This window comes from Jaculus jaculus, chromosome 8, assembly GCF_020740685.1.
Source record: "Jaculus jaculus isolate mJacJac1 chromosome 8, mJacJac1.mat.Y.cur, whole genome shotgun sequence".
In the NCBI taxonomy this organism is placed as follows: domain Eukaryota; kingdom Metazoa; phylum Chordata; class Mammalia; order Rodentia; family Dipodidae; genus Jaculus; species Jaculus jaculus.
The window spans coordinates 58,830,650-58,853,445 of record NC_059109.1 but is presented as its reverse complement, the minus strand read 5'-3'; the positions used below and the strand labels follow the sequence as shown (position 1 = coordinate 58,853,445).

General features: G+C 38.9%; 1 protein-coding gene across 1 annotated transcript; it reads right to left on the bottom strand.

Annotated features, from left to right (window-relative positions):
* Positions 1-12,926: 12,926 nt before the first annotated feature.
* LOC101601243 (olfactory receptor 4K13-like) lies at positions 12,927-13,868 on the bottom strand. Its single transcript, XM_004660762.3, has one exon. It carries the CDS (start codon positions 13,863-13,865, stop codon positions 12,927-12,929), a length of 939 nt encoding a protein of 312 aa, XP_004660819.2. The 5' UTR covers positions 13,866-13,868.
* Between the last annotated feature and the right edge of the window lie 8,928 nt (positions 13,869-22,796).

Here is a 22,796-nt window from a genome sequence, read left to right as displayed (position 1 = left end):
GGGACACAATGAAGGCAGTCCTAAGAGGTAAATTTATAGCTTTAAGTGCTTGTATTAAGAATGTAGAAAAGTCACAAGTAAATGACCTAATACTTTACCTTAAGCCTTGGAAAAAGAAGAACAAGGCTAACCAAAAATCAGTAGACGGGAAGAAATAATAAACATTAGGGCAGAAAAGAATGAAATACAAACAACATAAAATAATTCAAAGAATTAATGAAACAAAGAGTTGGTTCTTTGAAAGGATAAACAATATTAATAAACCCTTAGCAAATCTGACCAAAAGAAAGAGAGAAGAGACACAAATAAATAAAATTAGAGATGAAAATGGTAACATCACAACACATGCCAAAGAAATTCAAAAAAATCATAGGGACATACTATAAAAGCATATACTCCACAGAGTATGAAAATCTGGAAGAAACGGATAATTTTCTTGATTTATATGACCTATGTAAATTAAATCAAAATGAGATTAAACAGTTAAATAGACATATAACAAGTATGGAGATCTGAACAGCAAAGATAGAACAAAAAAAGAAAATTACAGACCAATCTCCCTCATGAACATAAATGCAAAAATTCTCAACAAAATATTGGCAAGCAGAATACAAGACTATATCAGAAAGATAATTCACCCTGACCAAGTAGGGTTTATCCCAGAGATGCAAGGATGGCTCAACATACGCAAATAAATAAATGTAATACATCATTTAAGTGGTCTGAAGGACAAAAATCACATGATCATCTCATTAGACTCAGAGAAAGGGTTGAACAAAAATCCAACATCCCTTCATGATAAAAGTCCTACAGAGACTGGGAATAGAAAGAATATATCTCAATATAATAAAGGCTATTTATGACAAGCCTACAGCCAACATATTACTAAATGGGGAAAAACTGGATGCTTTTCCACTAAAATCAAGAACAAGAAAAGGGTGTCCACTGTCCCACTTTTATTTGATATAGTACTGGAAGTCTTAGCCATAGCAATAAGACAAGAGACACATATAAAAGGGATACAAATTGAAAAGGAAGAGATCAAGTTATCATTATTTGCAGATGACATGATGCTATACCTAAAGGACCCAAAAGACTCTACTAGCAAACTGTGAGACCGGATAAACACCTACAGCCATGTAGCAGTATACAAAATACAAAATAATACACAGAAATCAGTAGCCTTCATATGTGCTAACAACAAACACACAGAGGATGAAATCAGAGAATCACTCCCATTCACAATTGCATAAATAAAATGAAGTACCTTAAAATAAACCCAGCCAAGGAAGTGAAGAAACTCTATAATGAGAACTTTAAAACACTCAAGTGAGAAATTGCAGAAGACACTACAAAGTGGAAAAACATCCCTTATTCCTGGATTGGAAGAATCAATATTGTGAAAATGGCAATCTTACCAAAAGCAATCTACACATTTAATGCAATCCCCATCAAAATTCCAAAGGCATTCTTCACAGAAATAGAAAAAACAATCCAAAAATTCATTTGGAATCACAAAAATCCTTGAATATCTAAAATAATACTGAGCAACAAAAATAAGGCTGGTGTTATCACCATACCTGATTTTAACCTATACTACAGAGCCATAGTAAGAAAAACAGCGTTGTACTGCCACAAAAGCAGACATGCAGATCAATGGAACAGAATAGAGGATGTAAGTCCAGGTAGTTATAGCCACCTGATATTCGATAAAAATGCCAAAAATACTCATTGGAGAAAAGACAGCCTCTTCAGCAAATGGTGTTGGGAAAACTGGATCTATATCTGTAGAAGGCTGAAAATAGATTCTTTACTCTCTCCATGCACAAGAATTAAGTCCAAATGGATTAAAGACCTTAACATCAGACCTGAAACTCTGAAACTGCTAGAGGAAAAAGTAGGGGAAACCCTTCAATATAGTGGTCTTGGCAAAGACTTTCTGAATACAACCCCAATTGCTCATGCAATAAAACCACAGATTAACCACTGGGACCTCATGAAATTACAAAGATTTTGCACTGCAAAGGACACTGTGAATAAAGCAAAAAGGCAACCTACAGAATGGAAAAAAAATCTTTTCCAGCTATATATCTGATAGAGGATTAATATCTAGGATATACAAAGAACTCAAAAAGTTAAATAATAAGAAATCAAACAAGCCAATCAAAAATTGGGCGATGGGGCTGGAGAGATGGCTTAGCGGTTAAGTGCTTGCCTGTGAAGCCTAAGGACCCCGGTTTGAGGCTCGGTTCCCCAGGTCCCAAGTTAGCCAGATGCACAAGGGGGCGCACGCGTCTGGAGTTCGTTTGCAGAGGCTGGAAGCCCTGGCGCGCCCATTCTCTCTCTCTCCCTCTATCTGTCTTTCTCTCTGTGTCTGTCACTCTCAAATAAATAAATAAATAATTTTAAAAAAAAATTGGGCGATGGAGCTAAATAGAGTTCTCAAAGGAAAAAATATGAATGGCATATAAGCATCTAAAAAAGTGTTCTACGTCACTAGCCATCAGGGAAATGCAGATTAAAACTACATTGAGATTCCATCTCACTCCTGTCAGATTGGCCACCATCATGAAAACAAATGATCATAAATGTTGGTGGGGATGTGGAAAAAGAGCAACCCTTCTACACTGTTGGTGGGAATGCAATCTGGTCCAGCCATTGTGGAAATCAGTGTGGAGGTTCCTAAACCAGCTAAAGATTGATCTACCATATGACCCAGCTATAGCACTCCTAGGTGTATATCCTCAGGACTCATCTCATTTCCTTAGAGTTACATACTCAACTATGTTTATTGCTGCTCAATTTATAATAGCTGGGAAATGGAACCAGCCTAGATGTCCCTCAACTGATGAGTGGATAATGAAGTTATGTCACATTTATACAATGGAGTTCCACTTAGCAGTGAAGAAAAATAAAGTTATGAAATTTGCAGAAAAATGGATGGATCTGGAAAGGATTATACTAAGTTAGGTAACCCAGGCCCAGAAAGCCAAGTGCTGCATGTTCTCCCTCAGATGTGGATCCTAGCTACAGATGATTGGGCTTCTGCGTGAGAAGGAAAAAACTCAGTAGCAGAGGCCAGTAAGTTTAAAAGGAGATATAAAGGGAAAAGAGAGGAAGGGAGGAGGGCACTTAGTAGGTTGGTATTGTATATATAAGTAGAATGATTGAGATGTGGAGGGGATGTGATGAAGAATGTAATTTCAAAGGGGATAGTGGGGGGGGGAGGGTATTGCCATGGGATATTTTTTATAATCATGTAAGGTGTTAATAAAAATTTGAAAAACAAATTCCAATGATGAGGGTGGATAGATGACTCAGCAGTTTAGAGCCTTGCTTTCAATGCCTTATTGCCCTTGGTTTAAGTCCCCAGTGCCCATGTGAAGCCAGATGCACAGGGTAGCATATGCATCTGGGGTTCATTTGCAGTAGCAGGGGGAATGTGTGCTTCTCTCCAAAAAAAAAAAAAAAAAAAAAAAAAAAAAGAAAGAAAGAACAGCAAGTGCTGGTGGGGGTAAGAGTGACCTTTATTTACCATTGGTCAGAGTGTAAGCTGGTATAGTCATTATGGAAATCACTGTGGAGTTTTCTCCAAAAGCTAAAAATAGTTCTACCATATAACCCAACTGTACTACTGCTGGGCATATAGTCTAAGGATTGTACACTTGACTGCCAGGCTCCCCCGGCAGGTAGTGCTGAGGAAGGACTATGCCCGCTGGTTCCTCCCAAGGGAGGAGGAGGATGAGTGTTGACAGCCAGGAACACTTCACCAAGCAGGGAGTCTTGTCGAAGCAGGAACTCACTTTATTGTTACAGGCAGTTGCCTATATAGTGTTGAGAATGAGGGTGGAGATTCTAGGATGGGGGGAGAGTTAAGGGCCAATAGTATACAGTGACTTTTGAAATGATTGGTTCTAAGCACACACGCGCAGGAACTCCAACTCCTATGCAGAAGTAACAGGCCAGAGGCCATTAGACATCTTGCTGAGTCATAGCTGGCCTGAGGTAGATGGCCAAACTTTAGCTAGGCTCAGGAAGTTCCACTTTGCTTTGCATCTGGGCCTTTCAAGGCCCAACATTTCCCCTTTTTGTTTTTGTAAGAGCATTAGCCACCATGGCCCCTGTCTTAGGTTGTCCCCCACTGGGGATCTTACCCATCACTGGGTACCAGGTATTTAGCTCGCTGAGAACCCACTCCATGGCCTGTCTGAGGTTGTCTCAGTCAGTGTGAGATCTTACCTGTCATTGGTCACATGGAGGGCAGAGGAGGTGGCAGTGGGTCATCTTAGGAACTTAATTCCTGAGTTGCCAGCCTATGGTAATGTGTCTCAACCTGATGGAGTTTTATTGCCTCTAGCCACTGGTGAATGAATTGTGTAATTTTGTTAATTACACAAGGCCCAACAGTGAGGACAAGGAGAAGGGGAAGGAGGGGCCTAAGTAGAGGGAGGAGGTAGGGTAAGAAGCCATTTAAGCCTATCCACAGTGGGCTGTCCTGGAGGTCCTGCTGCCTCCTCTCCAAGTCTTCCTGGAGCCTCTTAATCTTGTCCTGGACAATTCCCAATTTACTGGTGTAAAAGCAGCATTTTCCCTGTAAAAACAAACATATGCTTCCCCTTTCAGTGGTTAATAGGTCTAGTTCCCTCCTGTTTTGGAGGACTATGTCACTCAGGGAATCTAGCCATTGTTGGATATCAGGGATAGTGCTGGACACGGCTTTTATGTCACTCATCAACTGGAGAGTTGTTTGTAGAGATGGACTGCTGTAGCCATCCTGGCTGTTCTGGTGGCCATGCCTGTGGTTTTCCCATCCCAACAAGTAAAGGTATCATTTGTACAGCTCTCTTAGGTCTCCCTATGATATAATCAAATGAGGGCACAAGAAGGGCATCATTTCCAGGAATGATATCTACATCTGGGATTAAGGTGGCTGGGGCACAAAGGCCCATCCAATTGGTGGGCAGAAAGTCATAGGCCATCCCACTTCCACAAACATAAATCATTCCAGAAGGTGGGCAGCGTTGAGCACTGGGCTCAGTTGTGTTAATTATTAGGGGAAGGCGGGGCCCAAATGGAAGTTCCAGAAGGAGACATTGTGAAAAGCTGGATGGGGATGGAGAAGATGGCTGAGCAATTTTTTAGGGTCGTATGGGCAACTGTAGTTGTATCATTGGTGATTACTGCAAGCAGCCAGGGAGGCCCAGATCAGAGGCAAAGCCAGCAATCCTCCTCAAGGGAGGGAGTTGTTTGGTTTAGTAGGGTGAAGACCATTTTAGGAATAGTACTCAGGGGTAGGACACTCCCTGGTGAAGTGATTATCAGTGTCCCCTTGTTGGGACAAATATTTTAGGTCTCTCGCTGGTACCCAAATGTGTCTTTTTTCATCTTGAGGGAAGACGCATCCAAACCCTCTCCCTGCTGTGAGGAGTGGGTCTGGTCCTCCCCAGGCCCCAGTCAATGGGTCTCTCCATTTGACCTTGATCAAGCTGTATGTGACAGAGAATGACCAATGTTTTTGAAATGGAGACATTTTTTCATCTCTAGAAAAATTTAAAATATTTAAGGTGAATAATGCTTTCTTTAGCTGATCATGAGGAATAGTGATTCCCCCTTTTGTTTTTGTAATTGTTATTTAAGTGTTTGGTTATATCTTTCAACAATAAGTTGGCCTAGAGGGTTATATGGAATGCCTGTGGCATGTGTAATTTGCCACATCTGGAGGAAACTTGTAAAGTTTTGACTTACAAAGCAGGGGCCAGTATCTGTTTTTACTTGATCAGGCAGCCTGAGAGTGGCAAAACATTGAAGCATATGACTAATGGCATGTTTAGATTTCTCCCAGGTATGTGCAGATGCCCAACAGGCAAGGGGGAAAGTATCAATTGATAAGAAAATAAATTTAAGTTTTCCAAAGGGGAAATAATGAGTACAAGCCTAAAGCCAAAAACCACAGCACACTTCAGGAACTCCTGCTTGCATATCTTTAGATTGAAATCTGAAACCCACCATCACACATTAAGATTCACCCAGTGGCATTGTCTCCATCCAAGTGGCTGCAGAATGCAAACTACAAACAAATAAACAACTGAATAAAATCAAACAAATTAAACACTTCTAACATATAAAGGCACAGAGTAAACATTTTTAACTGGTATAAGGCATAGCAAGGAGAGACTAAAACAATGCAAACTCAACCACCATCCAAAACTGTTTGTATTTCTATGATAGTCTTCCATCAGGCATCCTTTACATGGTAAAGCAATTGGACCATCTTCCTTGAGATTGTTAATGTATTGACAATAGCAGCTTTAATAATCTAAAGCCAGTCTCTGTGCCAGTAAATTTAACTTGCTTAAAGTTTTCCAGCTTAAAATCTTAAATCTCTCAGTCCAATACCTCCAGCCAAGCACATCAGGCCATTACAAATTTAACCTTGATCAAACTCTCTGGGCCTGGGCAGCAGGATGCAGCCAGCCCTTTTACCAGTAGCCCAGTTCCAACAAAGTCCTCTGTAGTCTTTCCTTCCCCTTAGAAAGCTCATAAGCCAAGCCTCAAAGTTTAATATTATCTGTACTTAGCATTCTCAGACTCTTATCAGAATAGTCCATAAAATTTGGCTAACCACTCCAGAAGACACCGTCAGTTGCAAGCACCAAGTCCATGCCTATTTCTCCAAAACAAAGGTTCCAAAAGATCAACATCCACATGGTCAGGTTCATCTCAGTCCACTCCTTGGTACCAAGTTCTGTATCAGACAGCTTCAGGTTCGCTGAGATAAACTTCCAGACCAGGCACAGTTATGGAGGAAGAGATATTTATTGAAGCCTACATATCCAGGGGAAGTTCCATAAAAAGAAGCTGGTCTGACTTCACAGGCCCAAGCAGAGAGAGAGAAGCAAAAGCCTAAAGGTCAAAAACCACACAGTGTGCCCACTAGGGACATATGACCCATTTAGAAATACAAAAGCCACAGATGTAGCTTGCTTGTGAACCAAAAGTGAAAGGAAAGAGAAAGGGAATGAAAAGATGTTGACAAACAAGCACAGGTTACAGAAGCAAAGTTTAGCACATCAAGTATGAATGCTGCCTCATAACTTATGAGGGTACACTCACCTGCACACATACACCAATTGACCTCCTTAATGAGAATGCCTCACACGGGACACCCATCTGCCAGGTTCCTGTAAGCCCCACTTCAGGTGCCAGACTGCTGGGCTCCCCCCACAGATAGTGCTGAGGAAGGACCACGCCCACTGGTTCCTCCCAAGGGGTTGAGGATGAGGATAAGTGTCGATGGCCAGGAACATAGCACCAAGCCAGGAGTCTTGTCAAAGCAGGAACTCACTTTATTGTTACAGGTGGTTGCCTATATAGTGTTGAGAACGAGGGTGGGGATTCTAGGATGAGGGGAGAGGTAAGGACCATGACTTTTGAAATGATTGGTTCTAAGTGTGGGCATGCATGGGAATTCCAACTCCTATGCAGAAGTAACAGGCCAGAGGCCATTAGGCATCTTACTGAGTCATAGCTGGCCAGAGGCATATCGCCAAACTTTAGCTAGGCTCAGGAAGTTCCACTAGGCCTCGTGTCTGGGCTTTGAAAGGCCCAACACTTGACTAAAGAGATACTTGCTCAGCCATGTTTTCTTTTTTCTGTTTAATTCACAATAGCTAGGAAATTGAATCAGCCTATATACGCATCAACTGAGTATGCATAATGAAGATGAAGTACATACATACAATGGAGTATTATTCACCCATAATGAAAAATGAAATTTGTGGAAAGGTGAATGGATATGGAAAATATTATATGAACTGAGGGAACCCAGGCTCAAAAAGACTAACACTGTATGTTCTGTCTCATAAGCGGATCCTAGTTTGAATTTTTTTAAGTTTTATATTTTATTTTTTATTTATTTGAGAGTGAGTGAGAGAAAGAGGCAGATACAGAGAGAGTGTGGACTCACCAAGGCCTCTAGCCACTGCAAACAAACTCCAGACACATGTGTCACTTTGTGCATCTGTCTTTACATGAGTACTGGGGAATTGAACCTGGGTTGTTAGACTTTTCAGGCAAGTGCCTTAACCACTAAGACATCTCTCCTGCCCCTAGTTTGAATTTTATATCTGCACATAAGATGGAGTAAGACACATTAATAGATGCCAGGACGCTAGAAAGAGGCCAGGAGGGAGGAAGAAAGAAGAGATTAGGGGAGGAGATAGTAGACATGTAACTAGAAGAACAGAATAGACAGGGTACGAAGCTCTAAGTGGTGACATGGGAAGGGAATGAAGGAGAGGAGGGGATGGTAGAGGCATATATAAAACTAAAGATGTTTTGAATAAATTACATGGAAGCCTACTGCTTCATTAAATAATTAAAATATAATTTAATAAAAAAGAAAACTTTGGCAGCAGTGCCCTGTTTAGGTGGAAAATTCAGTGTGCAGAAGGTACAGGTTGTTACACAAAAATCTCGGGTCCAGGAATTGGACACTTTCCAGTAAGTTATTGGTCAAACCCCACAAATAAAAAAAAAAAAAACCACTACATTCTATTGACAGTGTTCTTAATTGCCCAGTAGAATTGGATGGTGATACCCTATTGCTGAAGACAGCACACACATCAGTCTCAAGATATAGAGAATTCAAGTTGAAACTGAGCTGGCTGCCAGCTAGTGGGCACAGGGTTTAAAAGCTGTTGGGAGAAAATCATCATCATCCTTAACCAGCAGTGTATCCTGCAAGCTACCCAACTGGCCCACCAGGCTAGATGTGCCCACCAGTACAATAGTAGTATTGGCTAAAAGTTGATGCAGGAATTGGAGTGAAGGAATGGGGACAAAGTGGATAATGGGAGGACTGTGATCATATTACAGTATGCTTATGAATTAAAATTCTCAATAAAATACTTGTCATCTAATCGTTTACTATTTTTTATGCTTAATTTTTTTTATTTAATTTATTAGTTTTCTTTTCAGCAAATACAGGCAGTTTGGTACCATTGTTTAGGCTCATCCATGATCTACCCCCTCCCAATGGACCCTCCTTGTTGATGTAAATGGGTGGTGCATTGTGGAGTTAGCCCACAGTTATTGGTACGATAAATGTCTCTGCATATCATGGCCCAACATGTGACTCTGACATTCTTTCCGCCCCCTCTTCCACAAAATTTCCCTGAGCCATTTTGGGTTCATTTTGGTCTGCTTCAGTGCTGAGGTGTTGGGGGCCTTTGAGGCTCTGGCTCTCTGATTTGGTAGGAGTAGATTTTTCTCTGTGTTGGTCTCCTTCCCCTTTGTGCTGGTATCCGGTTCATCAGGAAATTAGCACCCTTATGCATGCCACCATGTGCTTAAGTTTACAATTCAGAATGTGTAAGAATACTTTTTCACAATGCATACTACAGAATCAAAGAAAACTGAATTATGACATGTACATTTTCTTTTCATTTCCTGAACTTAATATGCATGTGAGGGTATTTAATTTTTGGCATGAGTTACTCTTTAACTTTATTCATAAATATGTAGTTATATAACTGCATTGTAAGTGTAGTTAGTATTACAATTACAGAAAAAGCAATCCTGTGTTACCTAAAAGAAAGTTAATTTAAAGGTCTTCTTTACCTATTCACAAATTGTGGATAATAATAGTAAAGACATTTATGCTAATAATACATTTACTATGATGACAATAAGGGTGGCAAATATAGTCCTTTGATTCTTCCTTTTGTTATCTTTTATTGTCATATTAAGAGAAATAAAAATCTATACATGTTGTTTTCTCAAGGACATTTATTATTCTCATAACTAAATGTGAATCCACCTGATATATAATTCCAAGAGAAATAAAAGCTGTATTATATGCATTTAACGATTTTTTTAAATATCTATTTATTTGACAGAAAGAAAGAGAATGGGCATGCCAGGGCCTCCAACCACTGCAAACAAACTCCAGATGTATGCGCCCCCTTGTGCATCTGGCTAACGCGAGTCCTGAGGAATCAAACCTGGGTCCTTTGGCTTTGCCGGCAAATGCCTTAATGGCTAAGCCATCCCTCCAGCCCCACATTTAATGATTTTAATGATATGTTAATTGTCAAAGAATACATTTAAATCTTCTTTTCAAATGTTATAAGAATTGGTATGGAACAACTGACCTACTTTGATTATTTAAAATATAAGATTTAAACAGGGCAAACATCAAACTCTGTAGCTCTAAGTCCAAAAACTCTAACCAGTGATGAGTCGCTGGAGTTTTAATTCCACCCCTCCAGATAGGCTATTCACAGTCCCAGTAAACCTCATCTGGTGCTGGCAGCTCTCCTTGGCAGCCATCCCATAGTCCTGGCAATTCCACTGGATCTCTGCTCCAACCCACAGTTATCTTCATGGCTCCATCAGCCTCCACATAGGTAATCCAACAAGCTTGCTTCACACTGTCCATCGCCATTTTCAAAATACAAAACCATGTTGAAAATTCAATGACTCTTTCTTTCCTGCATATCAGATGAGCTGCCAATTTGTTAATCCAGGGAAGAATAAAGCAGAGTTTGAAGAACAGGACACTCCTTCAGCATTCAGACCCCTTTAAAAGAGTCAGCATCCTTCCTGTTTTCCCAGTGCAGGTCAGCTGGCCCAATCTAAATAGTTGTAATCTCTCAATTAATTGTAGCTGAATGGGCAGATTTCATTTCTTTATGTGCTATATCCCTCTGTTCACACCAGTCCATTTCTATGCTATTCAGCCCTGCACAAGTTCCCAGGACACAGGGAAGCAGAACACAGCAAGCCTCTCACACAAAATTCTTCTAGCCTAGTGAGGCAAAGCTCTTTCTCACCCTCATAAAGCCAAACATCACAGTCAATAGTTCTTACTGCATTCAGGTCTTTCAACTCTGACCACAATAGTCCATCAATCTGTACACACAGCACTGCAAGGTGTCTCTTAAGCCAAGACTTCAAATCCTTCCACATTCCTCATGCAAATCAGTTCCAAAAGGCCAAAAGCCGCACAGTCAGGTTTCTAACAGAAATGACTCTACTTCTTGGTACAAATTTTACTGCTTCAATCAGGTTCACATTGCTGGCAGAAAACACCCAACCAAGAGCAGTTTGTGGGAAAAAGAGGTTTATTTTGGCTTACAGATTCTAGGGGAAGCTCTATAGTGTCAGGAGAAAACAATGGCATGATAAGAGGGTGGACATCACCTCCTGGACAACATCAGATGGACAACAGCAACAGGAAACTGTGCCCAAACACTGGCAAGGGGAAGCTGGCTATAACACCCATAAGCCTGCGCCCCCTTCCCTGCCCCTGCAACAATACACTGCCTCCAAGAGGCTTCAATTCCCAAATTGCCATCATCTGTGTACCTAGCATTCAGAATACATAAGTTTATTGGGGACACCTGAATCAAACCACCACAGTTAATAAAACCCAAAAACAAATAAAGTCTATTGCTATTCCATATGTATCATATTACTTTTGGTTTATGTTTCTTAATTTTTCTATCTCCCTTTGTTTATAGAAAATTATCAGATCTAAGGAAAAAGTAATAATACTACCTTTTGGAAAAGATAAGTGAAAGATTTGTTGGTATCTGTTAAAATAGTGCAACATTTAGGGTCTGTAGAGAAATAGAACAAGTAGAATTAATATGTATTTTAAAGGGATTTTATTAAAGAAGCTTACATAGTACATATTGCACAGTCCAAAAATAGCTACTATAAGCCAGTAGCTTCTCAGGCCATGAGGTTGGCTGAAAGCTAGAGAATGTGGTAGAGAATCTCATAGCTGCCTTGTCCACAAGGCTCAATTCAGGCTGGAGAGTTGCAGAGCTCAGTTGCTGCTCAGTTCATGCAACTTGGTGCCTCAACAGTCCCATTCTTACACTGAGTGCCTGGAACATTCCTGGAGAGCTACTGGTCATCAGTCCATGTTGTAAGATCAATGAAACAGGGTTCCAGTGTGCAAGGTTTGCAGCAACAGGATAGATAGATGCACATATCAGCAAGTAGCATGGGTAGCCAAGCAAAAGGCTTCCTGTTGACCTGGAGCTTTAGTATATACAGTCTACCCACAGAAGGCCCACTCACACTGAAGGAAGGACGTCCTCTCTCAGCTAGTCTTCCTGGAAATGTCCAAGAGGTATGTCTCACTTGATTCCTAAAGTGGACATATTGACAACAGATCCTAATTGTCACAGGTGGAGATTTCTTTAAAGGAATTATAAAAATATTCAGGTGAAATTTTCTAAACTGTTTTCCATATGAGCTTGTTGTATACATTTTAGTTATTCTTTTTTTTTTAAAGGGAATGTCTTTTATTTATTTATTTGAGGGTGACAGACACAGAGAGAAAGACAGATAGAGGGAGAGAGAATGGGCACGCCAGGGCTTCCAGCCTCTTCAAACGAACTCCAGACACGTGCACCCCCTTGTGCATCTGGCTAACGTGGGACCTGGGGAACCGACCCTCGAACCGGGGTCCTTAGGCTTCATAGGCAAGCGCTTAACCGCTAAGCCATCTCTCCAGCCCATTTTAGTTATTCTTTACATAAAGTCATTGAAGAACTGACTGTCTTATGATCTCCAAAACCTTGCTGTGAAACATGTGCATATACTTAGGCATATGAACACACACACACACACACACACACACGCAAAGATAATGTAAAAAATAGAGAAAAGCAAATTGTGTAACTCCTTCATGAAAAATGGTTATTCATGTTTGAATTTTATTTTTAAAAAATTTAGTGGTTCTATTGGTTGATGAATAATACATGTTAAATTCCCAGAATTAAATCAAACTTAAACCTCTATGAGAACTGGAACAAAATGTACTTAAAAACCAAATTCCCTGATTTTCAGTCCATCTTATAAGATCAATGTGTTGTCATTTGACATACATACAATGAGCTCTCTGGCATTTAAGGATTTCCTTTAGTATCCGTGTAATAGCCTGTGAATCTTTTCACGGCATTTTTTATTTCTTTATTTCTCAGTGTATAAATAGCTGGATTTAAGAGAGGTGTAATAACAGAATAAAACACAGCAAGAAATTTGTCCACCCAGGTGATGTTGAGTGGCCACACATAGATGAAGATGCAGGGCACAAAAAGAAGCATCACCACTGTGATGTGGGCACTGCATGTGGACAGTGCCTTAGATGCACCAGCCTTAGAGCTTTGGTGAACCATGAGCAGAATATATGTGTATGATATCAGTAACAGAATAAAACAGGTTACACCTACAACCCCACAATTAGCATTCATTAAAATGTCCAATTCATAGGAATCCATGCAGATCAGCTTGATTACTAGTGGCATGTCACAGAAGAAACTGTCTATCTCCCTGGGGCCACAGAAAGGCAGCTGCACAATCACAACCAGGTGACTCATGGCATGCACAAAGCCAATGGTCCAGGAAGTCAACACGAGCCCAGTGCATCTTTTCAGACTCATAATGGTGAAGTAGTGGAGTGGTTTGCAAATGGCCACATAGCGGTCATAGGCCATTACCACCAGGAGTGCCATCTCTGATGCAGCAATGAAGTGGGCAAAGAAGATCTGAGACATGCAGCCTGCAAAGGAAATTGTCTTGTTTTCTCTGAGAAAGTCTGTGATCATCTTGGGGGTAGTGACTGAGGAAAGCCACATATCAACAAAGGACAAGTTAGCCAACAAGAAGTACATGGGAGAATGGAGATGGTGGTCAGTGGTGATTAAAATAATGATGACAATATTTCCAGACACAATGAGCAGATAAAGCATCAGAAATGCCATGAAGAGTATGATCTGAATATCTTGTGAGTGGGCAAGTCCCAGAAGCACAAATTCTGACAAGTTGGACTGATTTCCTCTGTCCATTTTATTGAGCATGTCATTTGTAGCAACCTTAAAAATAGTTTATCAATTAGTGTGATGAGAAAGACTACTTAACTTGTAGAATTTGACATTCCCATTGAAATGTAGCATCTATATCTGAAATCAAAAAGCTAATATGCAAAGAGAAATCTTAACAAAATATGAATGGCATTAGTTCCCAAAATTAAAGTTTATGAGACAAGATTACTTTTCTGAAAAGCAGATCATGAGACAGGACTGTTGTACAAATTATATATCAGGACAATTGTCTTACAAGAAAGGAATGAAAAGTACAGGGCATGGCAACCTTCTTATGAAAAGCGATGAAAACAACCTTTATGACAGAACAACATTCTAGGACATATAAGAAATACCTTGATAAAATTATTGAAATATTAAAAAATAGTCTCAATTTATCATCTATTAAAATGTATAATGGTTTATTTAATCAACTAAACTGCTTAGCAGAAATATATTAATGCAATTTATGTAGAATTAGGTTAATCCAAGAAGAAATCAACTTATATTCAAACTTGAACTCTGAAAGTTATATTCTTAAGCTTATCAGTAGACAATATGCATCTTAAGTTATATCAACAAATATGGAGGGATCTCTAGACTTTGAAATATTAATATCCTGACATAAACCATCTAGCATCTGTCATCTATCTATCTATCTATCTATCTATCTATCTATCTATCTATCTATGTCTACCCATCTATCAACCATCTAATTTATTGGCCACCTATGTTATTTGAGAGATGAATAAGTTGAATATTTACGTAAACAAGGTGCATCTTTTTGTGTGTATGGTGTGCATGCCTATGAGTACGCAGTCTGTATGTATGTGGATAACAGAGGTTGACATTGGTTATCTTCCTTAATCACTCTCCACTGTAGCTATTGATGTATAGTGTCTCACTTTACCCAGAGCTTGCCATGTTGACTAGCCTAGTTAGCCTGCCTGCCCCAGGATTACCTGTCCCTACCTTCTGAGCAATGAGATTATAGGTGGGGCAACACACCCACCTGACATTTACTTGGGAACTGCGGATCTGAACTCTGTTCTCATACTTGACACCAAGTACTTTGTCCACTGAGCCGTCTATTAAGCCTTAAACTGCATCTCTGACTGTTAGTCTTAGATTAATGTGAAGTTCAACAGCAGTTATGATATAATGATCATGCTTACATTGATGTGCAGTTGACAGTACTCAAAATGAATGATGAAAAATAATTGATCATTTTCTTTTCCCATTCACTAATTCTCTTGATATCTTACCCAGTTTATTCATCTTATCTTCTTTTACCCTCTGAAATCTCTAGGATGAGCCCACATAGAGCAGGTGAATAGTAAAAGCCATCACATCATCATTCTCAGAGTAATTTCACCTTCCAATTTTCTGAGAACTTGAAAGCATAGAATAAAGATGAAAATTCCCCTAAGGAAATTAGATAGTACATCATTTGCTATGGGAAATTACATACTAGATAATAGTCTTGTAACTAGACAATAAAATATCTTCTCTAACAGAGATTTACAATTTTTCTAAGAAAAATAGACTGATATTACATGAAATAGATTTATGTCTCTTGTAGAATTTGAATAATCTCTTCCCTCCCCCCCCCCAAAAAAAAACTTAGTTTCTTGTCAACATGAAAATTTCCAGGATTAATTTTCCAAAGCTAGTTCTGCACCTTCTTGAATAATTTACTGGGGTGATAGTAACAAAACCAGAATTTTGCATGTTTCAGAAAGGAGTTGTTAAAAGATGTCTATGCATATACTTATAAAACAGTTTGATAATAAAAATATACAATTTCAAGGGTCTAGGGAGATTTCGCAGTCATTAAAGGCACTTACCTGCAAAGCCTGAGAGCCTGGGTTTGATTCCCCAGTACCCATGTAGAGCAGATGCACAAACTGGCATATGCAACTGGAATTAGCTTGCAGAGGCAGGAAGCCTTGGTGTGCGCATTCTCTCTCTCTCTCTCTCTCTCTCTCTCTCATATCTGCCTCTTTCTCAAGTAGATAAATAAAAATATTTTTAAATAATTATTTTATTTTTAAACTATTTTAAAATAAATTTTGTAATATTTTTATTCACAATCATGATAGAATGATTGTATTATTATATTAATATTAAGAAATGTTTAGAAGAACTAGACTAAGCATAAATTTTAACTGAGACAGACCTCACTGAGTCTTCCTTTAGTACATGTTAACATTATTATGACACTGTCCCAACCATATTTCTGTTTAAATTTCTTGACCTGTAAAAGTAACAAATTAATTTAATAAGGTATTGTAATAATGTAAAAGACAATATACAAAAAGAAACTATTAGACTTTTCTAGTATTCAGAATATGTTAGTAAATACTAGTTTTATTCTATCCCTATTCTTGCTAGTAAATCTTGAAATTATTGTTTAGTTCAAATCTTGAAATTATTGTTTCAAGATATTACTAGCAAAGATTTTAGCTTTTTTGTTTTTGTTTTGTTTGTTTGTTGTTTTTTCAAGGTAAGGTCTTTCTGTAGCCCAGGTTGACATGGAATTCACTATGTATTCTCCAGGTGGCCTTGAACTCAGGCTAATCCTCTGCCTCCCAAGTCTTGGGATTAAAGGAGTGTGCAACCACAGCTGGCTAGGATTTTATTTTTCATCTGAACTCTCTACATATATCATACGTAATTATAAAATCATTAATCTTTATAATATCTAAGTTGGTATTTACCTACTGAGATCGTCTTCCTTTCTGACCTGTGCTTGTGAAGACAGCTGTGTTGGGTAGAGACAGTATCTGTGGACGTGCTTCCCTCAGCCTGACATATAGTCACCACCTGAAGTCCCATGGGTGATACCTATCCCATGTTCTTAACAAAGCAAGGATCTTGGAAATGATTATTTTGTACACCTCTTGGGGATTTCTCTTTGTTAAGAATGACACAAAATGTCAGGCATTGTGGTTCATTCCTATAACCTCAGCACCAGAGAGGCTGAGGTAAGAGGATTGCCATGAGTTTGTGGCCAGCGTGGGCTACAGACTGAGTTCCATGTCAACCTCGAATAGAGTCAAGCTCTGCCTCAACAAACCCAAACCCTCCTCCCAAAAAGCATGAATCCAAGTGTTGCAACATGTGAAATCAGAACAGGAAGAAAAGTAAAATATCCTATATATCAGTCCATTATTTTTTAAAGTGGCATTTATAAAAGTATCCACTTGAGAAGTAAGTACTAAGGAGATCATGTTCAACCTGGATCTGTAACTCTATCTGCATAATTAAAGTAAATCAAAATTTTATTTTCATTTGTAATACAGATAGCATGCTAACCCATATGATATAGATCAGACCAAAAATATACCTTGAATTCAAATTCATTGATCAAATCCTTTCCTCCATTCCTCCTTTTTGTAGTGGGATGTTTTTTCTTTGCCATTATCTACTGTATACAAGTTGTATTTTAATTTTACAGGGCTCACAGTTAACAGGCTGCCTTGGGTTTCAGAAAAGACTTTGGACTTTTTTTTTTTTTTTTTTTTTTTGGAACTAGTAAAGACTAGGAGGACTTCTAAAGTTGAACTGAATGCATTTTGCATCATGAGCTGGCCATGAGTCTATGGGAACCTGGTGCAGAATGTGTTCATTTAAATGTAAATGTTCCCCCATAGCCTCATGTGTTTGTGATAAAATTTTACACTAAAAGCTGATGGAGCCTTTGGAAGCAGCAGTCTGCTAGATAATGTGTGTCACTGATAGTAGGCTTTGGGATTTTATAGTCCAGCCCCACTTTCCAGTTTTAGCTTGCCCACCCTTTCTACTTACTCCCTGATGATATGACAATATAATGCTAGCTGTCACTCCTTGTCATGGATTCCACAACATGATGAAACTTCCCCTCAAACCATAAGCTAGAAATAGAACATTCCTTCCATAAACTGATTCTGGCCTGAAGTTTTGTCCTAGCAATGAAAATGTCATTTTTCTTGCCCCAGGGAATGATGAGGTTCTCCAATAGACAGAGAATGAGAGACAAATGGTTGGTATATCTCTCTGTGTTTTATGATTATATGTGATATTAGAAGGAATGAATTGGGCATAGAATTATTAAGGCTTCACTATATTTTAAAAGAGGACATTGATGTGAGTTTAAATTGTATTTATTTTGATCTTTTATATTTAAAGCAACCTTTTATTAATACAACAAATAATAAATTACTCATATTAAAATGTACAATTTAAGGCTAGGGAGATGGCTTAGCAGTTAAGGCATTTGCCTGCAAAGCCAAAGGACCCAGGTTTGATTCCCCAGGACCCACATTAGCCAGATGCACAAGGGGGCGCAAACGATTTTGTTTTCAGTGGCTAGAGGCCCTGGTGCACCCATTTTCTCTCTCTCTCTCTCTCTCTCTCTCTCTCTCCCTCTTTTCTGTCAAATAAATAAAGATAAAATATTTTTTTAAGTTTTAAAAAATGTACAATTTAATAAGGGCTGGTGCATGCACTCAACTATGAAAAATCATCATAATGTAGACAGTGAACAAATACTTTACCCTAAAATGTTCCTGATGCATTTGAGAGTCTCTCTGCCCAGTCCTTTCACCCATCCTTCCTCCTTAGTCAATCACCAATCTTTGTTATGTTATCATATTCTGGATGGTTTCATAAATGAATTTGATTAGTATATTCCATGACCTCTTTTGAAAAACCTGCCTTATTGAATTCATCATAGTTATTTCTCCTGATGTTGTTTACAATAAATATTCATTTATACTACTAATATCAAATTGTACTTACACATTATAATCTTGTTACCCATTCATCTGCTGAGAGATATTTAAATTGTTTCCAATTTTACATTATTACAAATATTATAAAGTTGTGGATAAATGTGTAAATTGAATGCATTTAGACTTGATGGCTGAGAAGATTGCTCAGTAGTTGAGCTTGTTAGCCTGAGGTCAATTCTCTGGTCACCCACATAAAAGCAGACAAGTGTTCATTTGCATCAGTAAAAGACTCTGGTGTGCTCCCCAACATATTCAAATAAGCAAATAACGGTTTAAAAATTATTAAAAATTAAATTATATTGGTAGTTGTTTCATGGTCCAGAATAAGATATAACTGGGCAAAATCTGTGCACTACAGAAAAATAGGAATATTCTAATATTTTGGTACAAGCTTCTTTAAATATAAATTTATTTAGTTGGTTTAATCTTTGGATTCCTGTTTACTTATATCAGATGTTTATAGCAGAGTTTAACTAAATTATGTTTTTTGTATTTACCTCCATCCTCTTGTAGTTCTTAATTTATTTACAGATTTTAAAGCTTTGTGTTTGAGAACACATCTAATTACAATTCTTATTCTGATTAACTGATCCACATTCTCTATCTTCTGTGACTTTCTTTTCTGGTGGTAACATTTCTTCTGAAACATACTTTGCACAAATAGCTACTCACTCCTTGACAATGGGCAACTCGTTGGCAGTGGTGTTCTTGTATCAGTCAGAGACACAAGTGTCCTTTGTGCATCCTAGCTTGGTGTCTGGCTTTGTGGTCAAAGCTGTTTCATGCTTAGGGCACAATTCTGCTCAAAAAAATAATTAAAAAAAGAAAGATTACCACAGTATAGACCTGCTACTTTGCACTGGGACAATAGGAAAGGTGCACTGAGGGCATGACCCAATATATTAAAGGCTCAAGACAGTAAGAATGCAAATTCTTTTCAAAGGACAGGGTCTAAGGGTCTATAGGGAAAGACTAAATTCCATAATTAGCTTATAGCAGAAACTGACACCACTCATTTGATATTGGTTTTGGAGACATGAGAAATGTAAGAGGGAGAGAGTCATGGAGTATTCACCATGACTCCCAGAAGGCCACTGAAGCTAAGTAGTATGATGCAGGGTACATGAATTAAGGATCTGAGAGTCTACTGCTTGAATCTGTGAAGGAAAACTCTTAAGTTGCAATGGAGATCCAAGGATGTTGATGATGCCAGGACCAAAGGAGTCTGCCAAAGAAAGCTACAGGCTCAGAATGGAATTAGCCAAGGAGAGAAGCTACCGGCAGCACAGCTGGAGGGCAGTTACCCAAGCCTTTTGGAGCCAAAGGATTTCATCATTAGTCTCAGACAGTAGACATGGAGCCCAGGATTTTGCTTGCCCTTTTGGATGCCCTTCAGTCCTAATTTTGGTCTAATCTTTTGTTGTTCTCTCCTCTTTGACCTATCTAGGTTGGAAATGTTTACTTTGTGCCATTATATGTTTGTTGAAAGTATATAATTTGTTTTTGTTGTTGTTATTGTTGTTTTAATTTATAGGGGGTCATAGTTAAGAGATTGTCTTGAGTCTCAGATAAGACTTTGGATTTTTGTACAGTGTTAGACTGAATGCATTTTGCATTTTGAGATGACCATGGAACCTATGGGAGTCAGGGATAGAACATGATTTGAATGTGAAACGCTCCCCATGGGATCATGTGTTTGAATATTTAATCCTAATTTTCAGGAAGTGGAAAGAAGCCTTACTGGGGGAAGGGAGTCACTGGGGCAGGCATTGAAGTGTTAGCACCACACTCCAGTCTTCTCTGTTTCCTGACTGGTGAAATGTGACATAGGCTTTTTACTCTGGCCTATGATGTCTTCCCCACCATGAAATCTACCCTCAGAACTGTGCACTCAAACTCTTTCCATTAAATAAAAACAGTAAGATTTCTATTCAGTCGTAAAGAAAAATGAAATTATGAAATTTGCAGTGAAATTGATGAATCTGGAAAGGATGATTCTAAATGAGGTAAGCCCAGCCCAAAAAACCAAATGCTGCATGTTCTCTCTCATATGTGGGTCCTGGCTACAAATGTTTAGAATTGTATGCTACAAATAACAGTGGTTATAAACTTGTCACCATCATCCAGCAGTGCCTGGGAGGACACAAAATGAACACATAACACACAAAATATGATTTAATGGCAGATCAAAGGGATGCACTAGAGTCTCCCTGCACTGACTGCACTCACAGCTTTTATTAATGTCAGGCAGTCAACCACATGGGGAGTCAGAACATATGACAGATCATGAGTTTGTATCAGATGAGTCATGAGTTGTTTGTTTATGTTTATCAGGAAATCTTTGAAGAAGCTGTGAGTTCCTTAGTCTTTAAGAAGCTGTACCCAAGGTGCATAATCTTCTACATTCTCAGGCTTAGCCTGTGCAAAGATTAACCTTTTGCCAATTATCTTGATATCCACACAACCTAATTGTGGGGCCAACAACTCATGAAGATTAGCCTAAATCTGTCATTGGAATTTTTCAGTCAAGCCCATGGCTCATGGAAGTGCCAAAAGTTTTGTTCAAACTCCTTAACTGCTTTGTCAACTGCCTTTTTAGATGTTTTTCCAAATCTTTAAAATACTCATGGTTTAGCACTATAAAATGAAACCTTAAAAACAAAAAAAGATGGCCATGATCTTAATGAACCTTAAGGAATCTTGCTGTCCACTACAAGCCAATACCACTGATTATAGATGGCTAATTGTTAGCAAAGTCCAAAGAGCAAAGAAAAGATCCCACAACTTGTTTCAATTATTTTATTTAAAAAAGTAATGTCGAGGGCTGGAGAGATGGCTTGGTGGTTAAGCACTTGCCTGTGAAGCCTAAGGACCTTGGTTCGAGGCTCAATTCCCCAGGACCCACATTAGCCAGATGCACAAGGGGGCACACACATCTGGAGTTCGTTTGCAGGGGCTGGAGGCCCTGGCGCGCCCATTCTCTCTCTCTCTCTCTCTCTCTCTCTCTCTCTCTCTCTCTCTCTCTCTCTCTCTGTCACTCTCAAATAAATAAATTTTAAAAATGTATTAAAAAAACTTAAAAAAAAGTAATGTCGAGTACTGTACAATTGTATAGATGAGAGACACTATCTCATTTAGTTTTTCATAATCCAGAGTCATTTCCCATGAGCTATCCAGCTTCCTTATCCTGGGGTGTCACTGCTGCCACAAGGTCACTGTGAACCTCCTAATTGTTTCTGTGGGGCTAGATAGTGATTCCAGTCCTGATTTAGGCCAAAGGTGGGGGGGCAGTGCTCTAGCCTACAGTGGTTGTTCTCGAACCAGCTCCCATATTCTGATAGACTCTAGGTCAGCACCACAGCCTTTACCATATCAGCCACACTGGCTACTAAAAGGGAAGACATGTATACATCATACTCTGGGAAAATAATTGTTTACCCTTAGGATAAGTGTTTGTCCTGCACTATTTTATCATCTTGTCTTCTATAAACTGTTGCTCATTCTTTCTTATTTGTTTGGTTTTGGTTTTGGTTTAGGTGTGTTGGTTTTTTGAGGTAGGGTCTTACTCTAGCTCAGGCCGACTTGTAATTTACTCAGTAGTTTCAGGGTGGCCTTGAACTCATGACAATCATACTATCCCTGCCTCCCAAGTGCCGGAATTAAAGGTTTGCATCACACCTGGCTGTTGCTCATTCTTTAGAACCACTAGAACAGCATTTGGTTTTGCATGCATTTTCTTTTCCTGAGGAAGTGTAACTTGAAAGAAAAATGCTTCATTTATGTTTGAATGATGCTGTCAGGCATTCTTCAAGCTCCTTTGCACTTCTCTCCTTTCCTTTTCATTGATTTTTCACTTTCCAAACCCAATTTATATGCCAGTTTAAGTCATTCAGATCTATCAGAACCTTTCCTACCTTATATGAGATCACATTCCACTATGTGGCTCAAGACAGCCACTTAAACCCTTACAAGGGCTGGGGAGATGGATAAGTGTATAAAGCTTGTCTCATAAGCATGAGTACCCAAGTTTGGAATTCCAGAACCCACATAAAAAGCTGTGGCAAATGTTTGTAATCCTAGCTATGCCTGTGGACAATAAGGGAGATGGACATAGGAGAAACTGCTAAAAGTTCAGAGTCCA